The sequence below is a fragment of the Budorcas taxicolor genome, chromosome 1 (genome assembly GCF_023091745.1).
Source record: "Budorcas taxicolor isolate Tak-1 chromosome 1, Takin1.1, whole genome shotgun sequence".
Classification (NCBI taxonomy): domain Eukaryota; kingdom Metazoa; phylum Chordata; class Mammalia; order Artiodactyla; family Bovidae; genus Budorcas; species Budorcas taxicolor.
In genome coordinates this window covers 191987826-192008890 of record NC_068910.1, presented here as the reverse complement: position 1 = coordinate 192008890, position 21065 = coordinate 191987826, and the positions used below count along the sequence as shown (strand labels likewise).

At 34.5% G+C, this 21065-nt stretch overlaps 1 protein-coding gene across 2 annotated transcripts in view; it reads left to right on the top strand.

Annotated features, from left to right (window-relative positions):
• The window catches only part of SLC25A36 (solute carrier family 25 member 36), a 34789-nt gene extending 14070 nt beyond the window's left edge, over positions 1-20719 (top strand). Inside the window, exons 3-8 of one of the 2 annotated variants that reach the window (XR_008201063.1) lie at positions 3423-3500; positions 5642-5742; positions 13347-13413; positions 15570-15859; positions 16864-17364; positions 19021-20719. Coding sequence is in view for 1 of the 2 variants with exons in the window: in XM_052658589.1 (XP_052514549.1) it covers positions 3423-3500; positions 5642-5742; positions 13347-13413; positions 15570-15859; positions 16864-17057 (730 nt within the window). In the remaining variant the exon portion in view is untranslated. Of the gene's footprint in view, positions 1-3422; positions 3501-5641; positions 5743-13346; positions 13414-15569; positions 15860-16863 lie in introns of both variants that reach the window. The other variant, XM_052658589.1, reaches the window with a different exon arrangement.
• Positions 20720-21065: the final 346 nt, after the last annotated feature.

Below are 21065 nucleotides of genomic sequence, written 5' to 3'. Positions count from 1 at the left end.
CCTTCTCCAGGGGATCTTCCCAACCCAGGGATTGAACCCAGGTCTCTCGCATTGCAGGCAGATGCTTTAACCTCTGAACCACCAGGGAACATGCCCCAGTTACATATAAATACTTCTATATGGTAAATGATAATCTTTTAATACCATGATGTTGACATTAACCACTGACTTCCTCTTCTTAAAATTCTTCCTTTGACCTTTTTGACAGTACTGTATTTTTTTTACTTCATTTTTCAGTGGTTTTGCCTTCTCTGACTTTCCTCAGAGGCACTGATAGGAATCCCTCTGGTTTCTGTTTTAATTTCTCAGTTTTCCAGGGACTGTAACCCGCCACGCTCCTCCGTCCATGGCATTGCCCAGGCAAGCATACTAGAGTGGGTTGCCATTTCCTTCTCCAGAGGATCTTTCCAACCCAGGGGTCAAGGCCAAGTGTCTTGCATCACCCGCATTGGCAGGCAGATTCTTCACCATTAGTGCCGCCTAGGGCTCCCCCATGTGAAAAGTCAGCTTAATGTTTCACGTGTCATCGGTGCCCAGATGACTCCAAGTCTGCATTTTCTTGCCTTAACCTCTCTTCGTATTCCCATTTTCCCCTCATCAGTCTGTTTCATGGCTTCTTCCTGTTTTCCCATCATCTCTGTTCCGAGATAATTTACATATTATAAAATTCACCCATTTAAGGTGTGTAGCTCAGTTGTTCTTAGTATATTATATTCACAGAGTTTGCATTCAGAGTTGTATATTCACATCACCACACTCTAAATTTAGAATATACTCATCATCACCACAAAAAAAAACCCTTTCCTATTAGCAGTCACTCCTGTTTTCTCTTCTTCCTCACCGCCCCCCGCCCTAGGCAACAACTACTAATCTATTTTCTATCATTAAGGACTTGCATATTCAGGGAATTTTATGTGACTGAGATTATGTAATATGTGGTCTTTTGTGCCTGATTTCTTTCACTCAGCCTGTTTTCAAAGTTCATCTATGCTGTAGCAAGCATCTTTTTATTGCCAAATGTTCCATTGTGTAGGTATGTACTACATGCGTTTATCCACCTATCGGTTGATGAACATTTGCATTGTCTTCCCTTTTGGAGTATTGTGAATAATGCCATTACAGAAACCTGTTTTCTTGTTCATGTTTTCTCTTTTGGGGGATATATATTGTATTAGGAGTAGAATTGTTGGTCAGTTTAACACTTTGGGGAACTGCCAAACCATTTTCCAGAATGGATACATCATTTTACATTCCCACCACCAATGAATGAGGTTTCTAATTCCTCATCAAAATATAAAATAAAAATTCTCACCAGCCTTTGTTTTACTCCATCTGTTTTTATGTAACCATCCTAGTGGGTATGAAGTGTTTCATGGCTTCTTAACCAGGAATTTTGGGAATTCCCCCTTAGGTTTTAGGGTCTCATGGATGAGCTTCCAGAGATCTATAAATTAGGTTGAAATTGTGTGCAATATTGTGAGTATTTGCAAGTGTTTTTCTATTTTAAAGGACAGTTACCTTTCTTAACTTCTCAAAAGAATTTATCACAGAAGGGAGTAGCAAACACTGAAATTTATTAAATGTGTTCTACAATTTGTCATTCTTAATTCTGCTTCTGTCTAACCTAGTTTTATCTAAAGTGTTCTGTATCATCTATATCCGTCATCTGGCAGCATGGTAAAAATGCAGGTTGCTAAACACTGTCCTGTACCTATTGAATCAGAATACTTTGAGGGTGTAATCTAAGAAATTTTCATTTTGAACAAATGCTCCAATAATAATGATAATATTAAGATTTATCAAGTGTTTACTGTAAGCCTGGTACTCTTTTCAGCTCTTTTTTTTAAATTAACTTGGGCTTCCCAGGTGGTGCTCATAGTAAAGAACCCGCCTGCCAGTCCAAGAGACATGAGAGATCTGGGTTTGATCCTTGGAAAGGGAAGGTCCCCTGGAGAAGGGCATGGCAACCCACTCCAGTATTCTTGCTTGGAGAGTCCCGTGAACAGACAAGCTGGCAGGCTGCAGTTCATAGCGTCGCAGGGTCGGACACAACGGAAACGACTTAGCACATAGCACACATTCCTCATAGTAACCACTACCCTACCTCCCCCTGAAAATATTATTTTCCTGTTTACTGTTGATGAAAAATAAGGATAAGAGAAAGGTCATTACTTTATGTTTCACAACTAGTCAGTTACCAAAATTGGACCTTATATTAAGGCCCCACAATTCAGGCCCTTAATTAAGCATTATGCTCAACTGCCTTTCAAGCAGTCATTCTTAAGCATATAGATGCTTCAGAACCATTGGCCTCGTCTGTTAACTCTGAGTTAAAATACCTACACTTCATCAATCTATGTTTCTTACCCCCAAATCTCATTTAATAACTCACCTTCAGAAAGCCTTCTATGACTTGGACATGCCTCTCTGTTCCTCTCCCTGCTGAGCCTGTGTTTCAGTTGAAGTTCAGCTCAGTCGTGTCTGACTCTTTTGACCCCATGAATCGCAGCACGCCAGGCCTCCCTGTCCATCACCAACTCCCGGAGTTCACCCAAACTCATGTCCATCGAGTCAGTGATGCCATCCAGCCATCTTATCCTCTGTCGTCCCCTTCTCCTGCCCCCAGTCCCTCCCAGCATCAGAGTCTTTTCCAATGAGTCAGCTCTTTGCATCAGGTGGCCAAAGTAGAGCCTGTGTTTAGTATTTACTTATTAATATGGTCTGTTAAATTACTTACTTCAGCCTAATTCTTTTTTCCACAAATGGACAGATTTCTCAGTGGCAGGGTCCTTACCATCTTTTCTTACTTACTATGTTTAGTTTTTACACAATAACTATTCAGTATAGTAAATGTTAACTAATTAGAGGGAGAAACAGGAGCAGACTAACCATTTTAGTACCCTGAAGAATGTAAGCATACTAACATCAGTAGATTAATTAGTAAATTACTAGTAGATTAGTACTAACATTAGTAGGTAGATTTTTGCCATTTCACTAAAGTGGTTGGATAACATGCTACTGCAGTGGGATAGCATTGTTCAGTATCAAGGAAGGGATCTCCAATACTAGGACGCAACTGCATTTTTAATTGGGAATTGAAGTTGCTGGTAAAGATAGTAAAATGGAGGAGATTAAAGAAAAGAGTAGCATGATCATATGAAAATGTAGAAATCTATATTGATGATTATGTCTCTGAAACTTTCAGAAAAGAATCTAAATGGAGTTTCACTAGTAAATCTGTTATCAATCTTTATTATATGCTTTGTCAAGGAAAGCAGGTTTTCATAAGTGAGGTGAGGTACACTGACAAGAGCATTTATAACATAGTACAAACAGGAGATTGAGACTTTTATATTTTCTGTATAAATAAAGTACCACACTTTGAAGAACTTTCCTTTCTAAATAATATTTTTCTCTTTCAGGGTGATCTTGGAAAAAGAAGGGCCTCGTTCCCTATTTAGAGGATTAGGCCCCAATTTGGTGGGGGTGGCCCCTTCCAGGTAAAAAAATACATTTAAGTTAATTCAGTTGTGGCAGTCTTTCTTGTTTCAAGTTTAATGAGAAGAGATGCTGACAAGAAGTCAAGATGATAAGGATGAAGCACTGTGACAGGTTGATACCAGTAACCATCCAAAAGGATGGGCAGATTGTGTCATGTGGAGGTATGAAGGGCCTCAGTTGTCATTGTCATGTATGAGATTGTCATGAAGCAGTCTCTGCACCAAGTTCAAAACAACCAAAAAGGCCTTAATATTTTGTCATTTTTCTCTGATATCTTTTTATCTTAGATTGACTTTTTCCATGATAGAACACAGCAGAGTTCACATTCAGAAAATGTGTACCCAGGCCTCTGTATCCAAACAATGTAGCAAAACCAGATCCCATTATTTATGGGATTTCAACTTTTTGTGGGCTCTTTCTTTCTAAAATTCATCTAATCCAAAATTCATTCTAAAATTCATTCTAATTGTGATCCAAAATTCATTCTAATTGTGAGGTCTAAAAAAATGTGTAGTGTAAAGCTTGACGCGTCACCTTAAACACATCCCCTCTCACCCAGTGTACCTTTCTACACACAGTTACTCTCTGCCCTGCCCATATGATAAAAGTTTGGTTTAGTCTTCCTTTATTTTTTTCTGGCTAATTGTGTACATGAAAAGCACAATATATATGTTTATTATCATTTATACAAATTGAATCGTATTGAACTATTCACCAAGTTTGTCTTGAAGCTTTTTCCATGAAAATAGCTGAGTTTTTTTAAAACTTTTATAGTATGATTGACCCCCTTATTTGTAAACCTTTAGATTTATTTCCAGATTTCTGCTGTTAAAAACAATGGTTTTGGAAACATAGCTGTGCGTTTATCTGTGAGTACTTAAGCAAGTATTTTTCTTTAGGATAGTTAACCTAAAAGTAGAATTTCTGGACAGAAGGGCATATGAACATTTAAAGTTAGCGAATAATTGCTCAAATCCCTTCTGAAAAGGCATGCCATCCTTTTATTCTCAAGTAGGGAATTAGTTGCTCTTTATCCACATATTACAAATGTTGGCAACTCTCCATGTATTTTAATACTTGCCAAATAGATTAGCCATGATTTTTGCTGTTTTAATATGTTTTATATTGGTGCTTTCATGTCCTCTTCCTTGTAACTGTTTTCTATTTGTATCTCTCTTCTGTAAATTACATATGCATATTCCTTGCCCATTTTCTCATTAGGGTGCTTTTTTTTCTTATTCATATCTAGTAATTCAGTGTTTATTCCTCTTCCTACTTTGATATCATTCAGTATATCCTTTTTTTTTTTTCATGAAAAAGAATATTTCATTTTCAGTTTTATTGACTTCCGTATTTTCTTAAGCACGTTTTAAAAAAACACATCAGTGAGATTTGCCTTTCCTTTCTTAGACAGAGAATCAGGATTGTTGGAAAATAACAAGATATTTGACACAGCAGCAAGTAACTCAATGCCCGGAAAGCTATCAACAGTGAGGAGGTAGTTGAATGCATAAAGTCACAGTTAATAAGTTAGCAGGGAAAATATTTACAAATTTAATGCAGTGTTTACAAATGTTAGAATACCTGATACGACCCAGTGTGACTGATTTCTTTTGCAGTTGTTCTGTCTGTCTAGGGATGCTGTAAGCTACTCTCTGTGTAGTATAGGTTGATATATAGCACAGTGTGTCAAAATTGTTGCACATTCACTTTGAATGTTAGTTCTGCCTTCCTCTCTTCAAAAACAACATAAAATACCCACATCACATCTCCTGTCATGTATTTAACTTACCCTTAGTGCTATATAGGCCTTTCAGCCTTATTCATGTGTTTTCTGATCATCAAAGTCTTATACAAACACTTTTTGTTTCAGTCAGTTGCTGTTAAAATATTGGGATATGAGCATCTGTTTGAGAATGCTTTACATTTAAGTTTATCTTTAACAAGTCAATACAAAAAATACTTCATGGTCTTCTTTAAAAATATGTAGATAGTACATGAAAATGTAAATAATAACTTAAGATTTTGTTTATGTTTTTAGATTTCTGGACTCTGAAATAATAAAGATCAATTTATATGCCATGTAAATCTTACTAATTAAGCAACATGCTTATTGACAAAACTAAAATCTTTATTTTAGAGCCATATACTTTGCTGCTTATTCAAACTGCAAGGAAAAGTTGAATGGTTTATTTGATCCTGATTCTACCCAGGTACACATGATTTCAGCTGCAATGGCAGGTATGAATACATGATATTAAAAAACAAAATTTTCTGACACCTAGAGACTTAATATTGCTTTTTGATGAATTTAACCTTGTAAAGTTAAGGCAGTGTGCTTTTCATTGATTCACATCTGCAAGCATGATTTTTACATTTTTTAGTATACCATAAATTTGATTAAATAGTATATGTAAAATCTGTTGTCAGTTGGCATTTATGTATTTAGAAGTTTGTGATACATGCAGGTAATATAATATTTACATTGTCTTGTGTAGTCCGCTGAATATTTTGTGATCACTTTTAACTGTTTTAAGAATCCAACCATAATTACACTTAAAATTATAGAGCTGTAATTTACTCTTTTCTCCTCAATTTCTGTTAGTGCCTTTTCCTTTTTTGCTGCATGTTTTGGCTTCTGTCTGAAATGTGCCGGCAGTTCTTGGTAAAGTATTCATTTTGTCCTGTGCTCAAATGCTGAAATTTTTGTGAGTGGTGTATTACTGATAACTCAGTTATTATAATGTATGTATTGAAAAATATGTTTAGCATTCCACATAAATCACACTAAGATAGCACTGAAAATGTAGCTGTGCACCAGATACCTGTACAAGCTTGCTCTAGAAATGTTTCCAGGAACTCTTTCATCATCATTCATGAGAATATATGATTGTGAATTAAAACAGCTAGTCTTGGATCTCTGCACTGCCTTAAAGATAATCTGGGAGATTGGTTTGACCAGTATGGTTCTGGAATCATTTGCTGCCATGCATGTTAGACAAAGCCATGACCTTTATTTCTCATCAGAAAATTCTCTCTAGTTCTGAGATTTGGTGCATATTCAATCATGCCTCGCATTTCTAAATTATGCTGTGACTTTATAAAGCAAATTATAACTACCTTTATCAACTGTTGATCGAGAAATGGAATGTCAGATGCTTGATAATGAGTTAACTATTTTCTGTTTAGAAATAAATTGGATCAATTTCAACCACATAATTAATGAACTAAGTGTAAGTTTGAAATACTAATTTCTGAGAGGTCAGTAGCCATATAATCTAGTACATACCTTACAAATTATTTTTATGGCTTTTTATATTTAGTTATTGTTGACTGACTCACAGAGTTTTAAAACTGGAAAGTAAAGCTTTAAAGATCAAGGTGGTGAAATACTCTTTACCAAAGAAAAGAGATCTTAGGCAAGTTAGGTAGTTTATGTGACTCTCCCATTACCTTAGGTTATATTTTGAAAATCAGCTCTTTAATACCACAGAGATTATCTAGTTACAGTTAGAGTTTTTTAATATATTTTGATAAATGTTGGATATGAATATCTATGACTTTTCTCTCCAAATTTGAGTCTATAAAGTTAGTGGCTAATTTCAAACTATATAACCACTATGTTAGGGTCTTTAAGAATATATTTCTGGATTATCAGTGTTCATGTTTTTGTTTTTTTAACCCCAGAAAATTGTAAAGAAATGTTAATCTTTCTTTTTTGAAAGACTTGATGCCAAGAAAGTAGGTAAGCAATTATTTTAAGTTGAGGATAGTTGTTAATATTTTCAGTATTGCAAATTCAGGGTTTCAGAAAACCAATTCCCACTGGAACATCTTTCATTAGACTATCTCATCAAAATTTATTACTATATTTGTATCATACTGCAAAGATTTTCAGTGGAATTGTCATTTTGTACTTTTTTCTCAAATGTGTACGAATGTTAACTTGTAGTTCTGTTTTTATCTATGCGTTGATACTGTTTCCCAGCTTGAATTTCTTGAATTTTGGTAAGCTGAAAGACTTCCATTGTTCAGAGAGTATTGTACTATACACTTGTGTAATTTGAAAATACTTCTTCCATTTGTTTGCAGTTAGATTTTTTCTGAGAATTACATCTTCAGAGCTTCTTTGCAACTGTTCATGAGCAATAATATTTAGCTTTGCAGTTTTTATACATAGCTACATGGTTGGTGAAACTGAATGGTCCCATGCAGACTTGTTAAGGTAGCCTTTGGCCCCCTTCACTCTTGTAATAATGTAGACTGGTTTTCCTTCAGGATCATTTCTAGAGGTCTTCAAAATATGAACTGGGGGTGCAAAGTGCTTAGAGGCAGTCATTTGAAAATTTGTTTTCTTACTATTCAAAAAAATGCTAACCTTGTCACTTTAGTATAAAAAATGTACCACTGTTGATAACGCCCGCAAGATTTTGCCACATCAAATAGCCAAGTAACCTCTTGGTTCAGTTGCCTTTTGCAGTCTATTCATATGAAATTGAATACTAAACCTATTTAATTTAAAGGACAGTTTATTTAAAGGCTGTCTTATTTTCATTTGTTTTAGTGTTTCAAGGAAATAATGTAAGAATTTGTAAACTCTCAACCTGAGCTATAAATTTTCATGCATTAAAAAACTTTTTTCTAGTTGTGAGGCTGCTTAATCAGGTTAAGTAATAGTGACTTTGTTTTACTACCTTCCCCCTCCCCCCACATATGACCTTTGGCAGACTAAATATATCTTAATCATTGAGGGTATATTTATTTTCTTGAGGGTTTTTGTGTGTTTTTGTTTAAATGAGTTTGCATATCCCTCTGTATACACCTACACAAAGGTGTGTATACAGAAAGAATAGTATTAAATTTTTTTCTTCTATAGTAACTCCCAATCTTCCAAAGTTTTTATCTGGTTTATATATACTTTTATATATAACAGTATAGATTTAACAGAGATGAATTCTGATTTTTATTGGATAATATATTTACACAGTGATTGCTTAATTTTTTTAATACCAGTAATTAATCATTTAACATTTCCTAGATACTAGTGGGTTTTATTTGTTTGTGTTAATAGTGTTCAAGGTACATTTTCTATTTGACTTAAAGCTTAAGGTTAAATTTTTACTCATTAAATAGAAATTTTGTTTTACATTATAAAATATTTTTAAAAATAATTTATCCCTGGCAGTTTATTCAGCTAGATGGATGGTTAGATGTTTTGTGTGTTTTCATGTAAACATTCTTCCTGTTTTTTGTTTCGTAGAGCACAAGAAACTGAATACAAAATATTTTATAAAAATGGATGTGCAGTATTACTGATCATAGTACAGAAAGTGAAAGGTACTACTATTGTAGCCACCTATATGTTACATTTTTTTAAAATTACAGTTATAAACTGAAGTTCCTTGAATTTTCTATTTTTTTAATTTTTAGTTTTTTTTTTTTTTTAATTTAATTTAGATATTTTTTGGCCATGCCTTGTGGCTTACAGAATCTTGATTCCCTGGCCAGGGATCAGAGCTGGGCCCATGGCAGTAAAAGTGCCAAGTCCTAATCACTGGACTGCCAGGGAACTCCTCTGGGTTTTTTGTTGTTGTTTTTTAGATTTACCAAATAAACTGATTGTTAAAGAACAGAAAATATTTGTGATTTCAGCTCTGAGCATGGTAAATAATAATGGTAGGAAAATGGGATATGACAGTCTGCTCTGAATATTTTCTTAGATTTCTACTTTGACAAGGTTAGCATTTTTTCATTAAGGCAAAATTGATCTTCTTTTGGGTAAGTATTTAGACTCTCAAAACTGCTACAGATGGCAGAATTTTCAGTACTCGGTACTTTAAAAAAAAAATTATGGCCCATTCTGATATTCCTTTTTCTTTTTTAACTTAAAATTTTCAAAAGTTAGATCTCACAGTAAATATTTCTCAAATCCTTCCAATGGGATTCATTTTGTACACGTGTTTCTGATGAGGTCACTGCTTGTTGTTATGATACAGAAAAGCCTGTGTCTATTTTAGGCATTTACTGTACATTTCTCCCGAGAAAAGAGTGAGATCGTGTCATCTCATGCTCCCCATCCGCAGGTCACTTCCTGTAGAAATATGGACTAACTTAAACCTCGTGAGTACTGATCTGAGCATCTCTTGCAGCCTCTAGTTATAAGAAACACACCCTGGGAATTTATAATAGCTGTTGAATAGAAGGCGGGAAATGAATTTTTATTTCCTGAATTTATGTGTGCATTATCTGAGTATTTCATAAAACTTTAATTCTGATTCTTTGATAAACTCCTTCTAGAAGGAAGAATGGAGTAACTTTTCAGTTATTGTTAATAAAAGCCTGGGGTCTTTAGCTTGGCCATAATAGCCTTGACCTCCAAAGAATTCCTTAATAGTATTTAAGATTTACGTAGCTGTAAATGGTATCATACCATCTGACAACTTTTAGAAAATAGTAGTTCTCTTTGTTTAGTATAACATGTTTTAAAAGTCTAATACAGTGCTTTCCATTCTTGTCTGTTGATACTTGGCTTTCTACTTTCTTGCAAAAACATTGATCTTAATACCTACCATTACTTTCCAAATACGGGATAAGAATATATGGGATCTTATTTTAGTTTTAATTAGTTTTTTGTGTGTTTTTTGTTTTGTTTTTAATATATTTCTCTTCAAAGGTTAGGTGGGCTTTGTTCTTACAGAAGTTAATAAAAAGTACTGAAAATGCAATACTACAGGTATCACTCACTTAATGAAATAGATATTTTCAGCAAGTTTATTATATGGATTTCTGTTGTTCTGGTTTTTAATTGGTTTACATTATCAAATGGAATCTTAAACAGAGCTTTAAAAATTACATTTAAAGGATTTTTTAAACTTTCTAATAAAATATTAACCATATTACTAATAGTATGGCCAGTATATTGCCATTTTGATTTTATTGACTGGAGCAATATTGATTCTTTTTAACCTACAAATAGATACGTCAGTTTTAATATTTAACAGGGTACTCAGAATATTAATATGAAATAGCATATTATCAAAATGTCGCAAAATTTCAATGCCAAAATAAAAGTAACAGGAAATGTCTAAATTTCAGGGGAACCATTCCCAGTATCTTTGTGTATGTTTATCTTAAAAGAAGTAGGAAGGTGTTTAACTTAAGCTATTTGCCAGCTGCAAATCACCTTACCATATATAATTCAAAGTTAGTAATAAATTTGTTTCTTCCTGCTTGTTTGATTTTTTTAGCTAATAGATTATGTTTTCTAGATTTCATCAGCCTAATACTGTCTCCGTAATTTATTAGAATGTTTTCAGTTAAGAGAATGTACTAGGACCAGAGCTGGTAAAGGAACAATAGCTAAAAAACCTGTGGATTATATATCGATTCTTTTCTTTAACTTAATGGTTTGCTGACAGTGAGGCAGTGTGTTTATTGAGCTAGCTTTTTACTGGGAGAGTGAGTCCCAGCTGTAGTAAGCTCAGACTCTATAGGGACAAGATGATGTCATTCTTTCACTTAAATTTTAGTGTGTCACGTTCCATAGGTCAGTCTGTATCTGGAAATGAATTTTAGTTAAGTGAGAAATACCTGTTGTTTGCTTCCTGTCATTGTTTATTAACATGTACAGGGCATAATTAAAACTTAATTATGGGTAATTAAAAATTTATCCCTAGTAATAATTACAAATATGTATTATAATATTTTAAGTTTTCATATATGGGGGTTTTTTCAGCCTCTAATTGAGGAATTTGAGACTTGAAAGAGTGTTCATAAATTTAGGTACTCAGTTTATATTTTTAGACATAGAACTTTATTTTTTTAGAAAGCTTTGATGCTTAAGTTTGATACCCAGTTTTAGGCTTTCAAAGTTTAATAAAGCAAATTTTTTTCTTAAAATTTCCACAGAATAATTACTAAAAACTATTTCGAGTAATGGAGAGTATTTTGTTAGTTTGTGCTGCTTAGAGGCCTTTTGATGATAAACTCCTAATATTACTGTACAAACATTTAGCTAATACAGATATTTAGGTTTAAAATAAAGAATTATTAAATTAGGGGTATGATCAGAATTCTGATGTCAGGTTCACGTTTGCTTTAGAATGTAATTTAAATATCTTTAGTTTGACTTTTTCACTTAGAAAAATGAGATTCAAGATACTTTATTCTTAATTAAGCCAGGCCATGCACAAATCTATTCCAAATAAAATACTTAAACTGATCTGGTTTCATAGTTTTCTTCTCTTTGCTTTTATCAAGAATATATGCATGAAAAGAACCTTTTAAAACATCTTCCTGACACCCTGTTCAGCACATTCAATTTGTATTGTTTTGGTACTGGCTGATCCTTACAAAATTGTTGATCCCTTTCTAATTTTACATGTATGTATGTAGCATTAAAAGCACTTAAGAGAAATGGAGACTATATAATCATTAAAAAATTATTAAAGGAGTTATTAAACCAAACTTTTGTTTCATTTATCTTAGTTGATAATAGATTCAATTTGAGCATCTCTGTGAAACATCTGGCTATTTCTGCAATATTAATATAGTGGATTAAAGGAGTAAAATTGGAGTTAGCTAATGATCTGACATTATAGAAGGGGAAAGAACCTATGAGGCGCAATTCCGATTAGTAAACAATGTGGCACCACAGCATTTTTGTTCCTGAAAGCACTTTACTAATATTAGTGTGCTGATTATATTTCAAAGCCTTTCTAAAAATAATGTGCTTGACCTGCTAGTATTTGATAGAAAGTATTAACAGTTAAGATCCTTAGACATTTTTGCATGTAAGTTTTCACTGAATTTAAAGGCCAGTTGAATAAATGTAGGTTGATGAAAGGTAATTCTATGAAATTTGTGTAGCAGCTAATCTTAAATATTTCACAAGCATTATATTATGAAAACCCTGTTTTGTAGAGATGAAGCAGTCTCCATAAATTTCTATCATCAAGATTGCATTTCGTGTGCTATTTTTCCGTAGCTCTAGGAAGATAGCAAGTAAAAGATACACACTAGCCTAGAAACATACAAGAGATCTTAATTTACTACCTGAAATCAGCCACCTTAGGGGACCACCCTTCCACACTGATAGTTATGTTTAGTTTTAAAGTTTTAATAAAGCTACCTTCTACCTTCAGTTTCTCTCTTCAGTGTCTCAAAGTGAAAGGGAAGTTCTGATTTGTAACTTTTCGTACTTTTAAGTTTTTGTATGTTTTTAAGTGGATGAAAAAATAGATCTGCCCTTTTTAATTCTTTAACAGAAACCATATCTCTGTGATACCATTATTTTAACAGTATTAATAAGTATATGGTTAAGTATAAAGTATTCATAAGGCCAAACAGTAATTCTTTCTGTCATATAGTCAACTTAAGATCAAATATTAGTAAATGCTGACGTTTATGTAGACTCCATTTTGAACATAGTGATTTGTGATGTTAGTTGGACCCCAAGTAGCTGTTGTAGAGTTTGCATGCTAAAAAGCCCTAGAATACACAAAATTTCTATGTGTCTGCACAAATGGGTTTCTAAATTTAGAGAATAGAGGGTGCCCAGAGGGTATTCTGAATGTATTGGAAGATGAATTATATATAATCAGATTTTGTTCTTAAAAATTTTTTTAGTTATGAGTCAGACTTTGAGACTAAATTTAAAATAAAGTACAAATGTTCATGGTTGTGAATGGATTTGTAAAACAAAAGTGTAAAGCATACGTCAGTTTATAGGTAAATATTTATATGCATTTTTTAAAATATAGACTTACATAAAGTTTTAAAAAACCTTGAGGTTAATAGTGTGTCCTTCATTTTTACCAGAGTTCATTTTAAACATGTTTGTTTAGGTTTTACTGCAATCACAGCGACCAACCCCATTTGGCTTATAAAGACTCGATTACAGCTCGATGCAAGGTATGTTAATTCATTAAAGTTGACTTCAACAAAATTTCATTCACCCCATGTGTGATTATAATCAACCCTTCTAAATACCTAAATAAACTAACTACATGATCAGTGAATCTAGACTGAGTCTTTGAGGATCATTGTTCAAACTCAAGAACCTTGTACAGCGAAGTGTTCTAGCATGGAATTTAGCTCTCATGTATTCATGAACTTCATCTGTTACCCCTAGTCACTTTATGGCAGCAAGATTCATTCATTCAATATATCTGTAATGAACAGGTACTGGTAGGTTCTAGAGAGATCTCTGGAAACAGTGGGGACCAATTTTAATGGAATAGTCAATGAATGGTTTTTGAACCCATTTTAAGCAGAGGCACTAGTCAGTGCACACCTCACGTATCTTTAAGTTTATGCCTGTGGCAAGTTCTGGGAACTGAAAGGCCAAAAGTGCTATAGCTTAGAGTCCTGCCATCTCAGCTCCCATTGGCCTTCAGAATGAAGGATGGGGAGAGGGTAACACTTTTTTAAGTAGAGAGATGATCTGTCTGGTGTGTTGTAATAATAATAATCACATTAATTGTTTTGAAACTAATTTAACCCTTCAGTCTGGAGTAGGCTATATATAAAAGATTTTCACTGTTTCTTATATTTTAGGATTTGGTAAGCCTAGTGTTATATCTTGTAGACTATAAATAAAACTGACCTAAGAAATTAACAATTATGCCTGCCTAAAGATCTGTTTTCTGCATTTTGTCATGTGGAATTGTATGTCACTTGGAGACTTAAAATGTCTAGTCCTTATTTCATCTGGAATAATTTTTAGTGAAACCTAAGTACAGTGTTATGGCAAGACTCAAAGTTTATTTTGAAGTCAGAGAACTGAAAGGTAGTGGTAGATAAGACAACCCAAAGGTTGAAAAGTGTGAGATGCCAGTCTGTATTGTACTATTATAAACTACCAGGGGAATGTATGCTTCAGTATTTAGAGGGTGGATTTAGGTGAAAAGTAATAGTAAAGCCAGCACAATTTTTTAGGCTTAGGAGTAGGCTTGGGGTAGTAGTGGAAGGTTGATTTGAAGGTGCGCTACCTTACAACACTGAGACCAAGAATAGGGCGAATATGTTTGCATGTTATCCTTTAGGACTTAGAGCTTTCTTAACTTTCTTGTAAGAAAGAATCTGACAGCCGAAACTAATTACAGTTGGTTGCGTGGATCACTCAACTAAGAAGGTAATTTATTCAGTACCATTAGTTGAGGATAGTTATTCAAGACAGTTACTAGTTTATAAAGTTGGAGAATCTGTAGGTTATCAGGTAGATGTCTTAGTTGTGATTTTATTTTGTTACATCATAAGCAGGTTGTATATAAACAGTTAACTTTTCTACTTCTTTCCCTGTGGGTAGAATTTAAACCCATTTCTTACAGATAAAGTTCTATTGAGGGAATCATAGTGAAGGTAATAAATATTTTTATGAACTCAGAATTATATCCAAGATAGATGTTGCACGCTTAAGCAGCACTAAGAAAGTTGTCTTGGGCACAGTGCTCAATAAATACTTGATAACTGTAGACGTCCTCATTCACTATTTACTGAGGTAAAAGAGACAGCCATTACCTTCAAAGGATCATAGAAAATTTGACTTAAATTCACCCAGTCATTTTTGGGGAGAAATTGGGTGGGCTTGAAAGAATCCCTCCAGTGCACTGAAGTCACCTTAATTGTACTTCTTAATAGTCTGTTGTCATTGGTGTTTCAGTCATTCTTTTTATGTGTTATTAAATGCTAAAGAAATCTACTCAGAACTGCATTTAGTATAACGTGAGGGGTTTTTATTTTATTTTGTTTTTCTCTTGAGCTGCAGTGACGGTGGATTTTGTTGCTTATTCCTACAATACAAACTTCAGTGAAACTGGAGGTTCAATGTAGTTTGTTTTGCATTCAGTAAAATAAACTACCTTATAAGTTATCTGTCTGATATGACAGACTTGAGACAAAAGAGTAGGAAGTCTAAATGTTTTTAAATTCTCATTTGTACATCCTCATGAATTAAAGAGGGTTGTTCTTGAGTAGAGTGGCCTCTTCCTATATATTGCATTTAATTTAAAAAGCTGTTACTACTTTATTTATGTTAATAAGATTTTTTTTTCCTTTTTGCTTCTCAGGAACCGTGGGGAAAAGCGAATGGGTGCTTTCGAGTGTGTCCGTAAAGTGTATCAGACAGATGGACTTAGAGGATTTTATAGGGGCATGTCTGCTTCATATGCTGGCATATCAGAGACTGTCATCCATTTTGTTATATATGAAAGTATTAAGCAAAAACTACTAGAATATAAGATTGCTTCTACAATGGAAAACGAAGAAGAGTCTGTAAAAGAAGTGTCCGATTTTGTGGGAATGATGCTAGCTGCCGCCACCTCAAAAACGTGTGCCACAAGTATAGCGTATCCACACGGTGAGAAGACGGGACGGTGTATGTTGTTACTCAGCCGCTTAGTCACGTCCAACTCTTTGCAACCCAGTAGACTGTAGCCTGCCAGGCACTGCTTTCCACGGGGTTTCCCAGGCAAGAATACTGCAGTGGGTTGCAGTTTCCTTCTCTAGGGGGTCTTCCCGACCCAGGGATCAAACCCGCATCTCCTGCCTTGGCAGGAGGACTCTTCACACTGAGCCACCAGGGAAGCCCTGGATGTGTATGAGTAACCCATTAACTCTGAAATACTTTCCCACTTCAGCCCATGGCCCATTTATTAGAACAGTTTATCATTTTACTGAATTATAACAAAACACAGTTCATCATAATGGGATTTAATATGTATGAGTGGCATAGGGCTTTTTTTCCCCCCTGAGATTTGTTTATATTTGTTGCTGCATGAGAGCTTTCCCAGTTGTTGCCAGCGGAGGCTACTCATCGTTTTGGTGAGCTCAGGGGCTTTTCATTGTGCTCTCTTCTCTTACTGTGGAGCAAGGCTCTGGGTGCACGTGGGCTCAGTAGTTGCAGCACGCAGACTTAGCTGTTCCTTGGCATGTGGAATCTTCCCTGACCAGGGATCAAACCCGTGTCCCCTGCATTGGCAGGCAGGTTCCTATCCACTGTACCACCAGGCAAGTCCTGTATTCATCTTTGATACCACCTGTATTCCCTTTCCTGTTCTAGCTTTCTTTTAATCACATCTTTTCTCTCTTTTATCTATATCTAGTATGCAACAGATACTTTTGTTTATTCTATCTTCTACCATTCAGGAACCTATGAAATTTTATAATTAATATTCGTGATTTTAGCTAGCTAACTTAGGAGTTTGGTGGTGTTAAAATAACTAGTGTCAGTAAGTTGCATTTAAAAAAATCCTCACTTATTCTGAGCTCACGCTTACAGTCTGATAAATGGAATGTGCTCAATATTAGGAGGGTGTAAAGATATTAACATTTAAATAAAATGACTTTTTTTTTTCTATACAGAAGTTGTAAGAACAAGACTGCGTGAAGAGGGAACAAAATATAGATCCTTTTTTCAGACATTATCTTTGCTCGTTCAAGAAGAAGGCTATGGCTCTCTTTACCGTGGTCTGACAACTCATCTGGTGAGACAGATTCCAAACACAGCCATTATGATGGCCACCTATGAGCTGGTGGTCTACCTGCTCAATGGATAGCACCGCCAGACTGCTATGCTGTAAAGAGGGAAGACCAAAAGAGAAATTGGACCATGGAGCACCAGAGCCAGCATGGCGGACAGAAGGGAAATAGTGTGGGAACATGGAACTGTGCCTACGTGGAAGTTTGGTTGTAGGAATTAAAGTAATTGTAACCACATTATTCAGTCTTTTTAGTAATGTGGGAAAAAAAACCGTGGCTGCCTCCAAGAAAAAGCCTTTAGAAGCACCCCTTCCTCAAAATTGCCATTTTCTCTGTCATGTCTACAGGATACCGTTGGCGTTTTGTTGATTTATGGCAACCAGAGTAAGTGTTTATTCCATGAGCACTTTTCCAGTCTTCTAGACAAAGCCATCTGTAATATATACTAGAACTATCCAAAGAAAGTTTTAACAGTCATAAATTTCTAACATCCGGCTTCTGTATAGTTCCTATGAAATTGGAAAGTAACAATACTAGTATTTACATTTCCTTGAGAGGACTTGGCACTGTATTTTAAAGTAATTGTTTGGTATTGGTAGTCACTGTTTTTGACAAATGAAGTAATATCTAAATATTGTGCTTACTTTTAATTTTAAAATGTGTTGATTTCTACTGCTCACAGGTGTGTTACGTTTAGCCCAGTGTGAACACTAAAATTGCTCAGTGTATCAACTCAAATGGTAATAGTTTGGGACAAAATAAGCCAGCAAAATGTTGATTGTTGGCCATTTCAACAACTTGAGCGTGTTCTCTTATCTTGTCTAACCTAATGATACATGAATGAATGCAATGTCTCTTCAGTGACTTAACTAATTATGAACTTAAATTATCACCCATCATACCTAAGTATCATTTTCTTAAAGTGAAAAAAAATGTACTGCTTCTGGATCTTTCTCTAGTTTCACATTAAGAATTTGAACCTTTGGATTATTTCTGGAAGATCTTCATACATTGCATTATTTAGTAGAGAAAATGGTAATTTTCAGCTTTGCCTTTAAAAGGCGTTTTTCTTTTTAAGGCAACATTATAAGAATCCGGGGCAGCATAAACATTTATAGAAGGGCCTCTGTTATCTGATTGAGTGGATAGTGATCCTGACTTATAGTTTTATAAGTGAACAAACTACTTTGCATAAGAAATGTATTCCATCCTAATTTCTTGAATGGTAAATCATTTAAAAAATGCAAGTTAATTCAGATGAAGTGTATTAACGAGATAGCTTTTACATTTTGCTGTTGAGATCAACTGCACCTTTTAATACTGTAAGTGTATTTATTATATGTATGGCCCTTGTGAAGATACTTGCTGTAAGTCTCTAATATTAAAGACTTTTGCTTATGGTTGTTGCTGTACTGGTGTATGAAGCTTCTACCATTAAACTCCAGTGTGGTACTCATTTCGGTATACATGAACTGTACGTTGTGTGCAATGGCTTTATCTTAAGAATGACTCTTTGTGAATGCACTTTGTGGCCTTTTGGGAGGTTAGAGGGGTGTGAGTAGGAGAGGATTCCCATGTTGGATTATTTTTGTAAAACATTGGTTAATGTATTAGGCAGGAACAGTATTCATAACATTTTTTTTCTGGGATTTAGGTATATTGTTTGGGGGATAAATGTTTTAAGTATTCTTACGTGTACTGCAGTGCCCCTAACATAAAAAACAAAAGTGTCATTGCAAGCTTTCTCTGCTGTCACCAGTGAAACACAGTGCCCTGTTAAATTCCTCCACCTTCTTAACTTCCTTGTAATCAACAGTAACTGGATGTTTTTGAGGTGCTTCGATTGGAATTAGTATTCCAGTCTATTTGGAGACCAAAGGCAAATTCAGTTTCATTACCTTTGGGATTATTCATATCTTTATGGTGAATTTCAGCTTTGACATTTATTGTGAGAAACATGCCAAAAAAAAGAAAAGAGTAATAGGGTTTATAACTTAAATCTGTAGAGAAAGTGTCAACCTATAGTGTTTTGATTTTCAGGTGCCGCTTATACTGCCTAATACAGTGCCATTTGCCTTGTGAAGATCTGTAAACGTTGTATCGAATGTACAAGAGACTCTAATTTAGTGATCTGAATACCCACAAATGGTTAAGAATGATATGAAAACCAGCAACTAAGGACCATCTTATTTAGTTGTAGCAAATTCATAACAAGTGTCCTTCAAGGATGAACTCATATTCTGTTCCTGTTTGTATTTGTATTGACCTTGACCTTTTAGTGCATTGTATTCAGCTTTTAAAAGTTGAGTATATTTCTGTGCTGGAAGAAAAGGATCTTAGAGTCTCAGGCTTTCTTTGTGCGACAGCTGGAAAGGAGCGATGATGTTTAATTGTTTTGTCCCCCCAAAAAATACAATCTGCTGCAGTTTATGACAGAGATAATTTAACAAAATACATATATAAAAATTGTATATAAAGTCTGTCTGAAACATTTCTTGGGAGGGTTTTTTTTTTTTTTGGTGCAAACATTTAACAAGAAAAACAACTTAAAGCATTGAAATGTTTTTTTATTCTGTGTTTTATTTTCATCTATCAGATAACTATTACTGTATAGAGGTAGTCAGCACTCTTCCAATTGGTATGTACTTTTATTTGAGAATCTTCTCAGAAAATTGAATTGCTCCTTTCAGTTTAAAGCGGTACATACTGAAGAGCATATTCATAGAGCAGCAGATAAAGAACTCTGGTACTTCTGGCTCACAGAAACAGTTTACTAGATTTCAGAGTGCACATCTGAGAATCACCAACCTGTGATTGTGGGGTACCACACAGTGCTTTTAAATCCAGGGAAAAAACTGTGTCACCAAAGCTTGATTTTCCTTATGTGTGTTACTTTGCGGAACCAATGTTAACTAGATGAGACCCGCAAGTAATTGATTTTTTTAAGCTGACACCAAGAGAATATTATTTACATTGTTTAACTATGTCTCTGTCTCCTAAAACCAAATGCCCATTATGGAATAGCATGGTTATATTAGGACTAGCTGAGTTTGGGTTATTAAGAATAATGAGTGTTTACTCTTTTACTGCAGAGTATAAATATGTCAGCATTTTTTAGATTTGTTTTAGATCACTAGAAATACTGATTTGACCCTGAAAGAATTAAGTGCTAGGAATCAGTTTATCCTTTAATCTTCCGGCATTGTCTGTGCTGTCTTCTGTTGTTTACATGCTCTTCTGCCTAGACTGTTAGTACTATCGGGACCCTTTTGGGGCTGCCGGATGTAATACAGCCTTTTTCTCTAGTATTGATCATGACTTCAACATTCCTAAGGATACAGATATTTCTAAATGATTTAAATTGGAAGGGGATTTTAATTAAAAGTACTTAGTACAGTGTACAGACTTTCAGCTTACACAGATCTCTTCTCCATTGTGCCCTTATATTTCTCAATCTATACTCTGCTTTTTATGCTACTCCTTTTAGAAACTGAAGATTCCTCTTTTACTCAGTTTTTGTGTTAATAAACATTTTGAATGTGTACCCCTGCATATGTGAACATTTAAATTATGACCTGTCAGTTGTAGTTAAATAATCAACTTCAAAGAGTTGATATTCTTTGACCATTTATGTGAGGTTTGCTATTCTTGCATTCCTGTTACGTGGCTGTAAATTATGTGCATTTACTCTGTATTTATGTTAACTAGCTGAATTTTATTTGAGTTGTTAAAGTTCAAAAAATTAAAATATACTTATGAAAACCCAATGTCTCATTTTTTAGTTTTTATATAATGTATCCTAATATTCTGGTATGGTAAGAATATAATACTTTCTTACAATGATGTGTAGAGCAAAAGTGCATTGCCTTTTTTTTTTTTCAAGTGTTAGCATCCTACCTGCTAGACTTAGTGATAGATGTCTCTACCAATTAAAAGGTCAGGTGATCCCACTCTTAGTTCAGGAAGAAATTTCTAGTTTCATCCTTTGAGAAACCTAAGAATATTAAAAATTAAACTGGAAAAGAGCTGGAAACTGGTTAGAATAGCTGTAGATTGAAATACATGTGACACATCGTAAGTGTTTG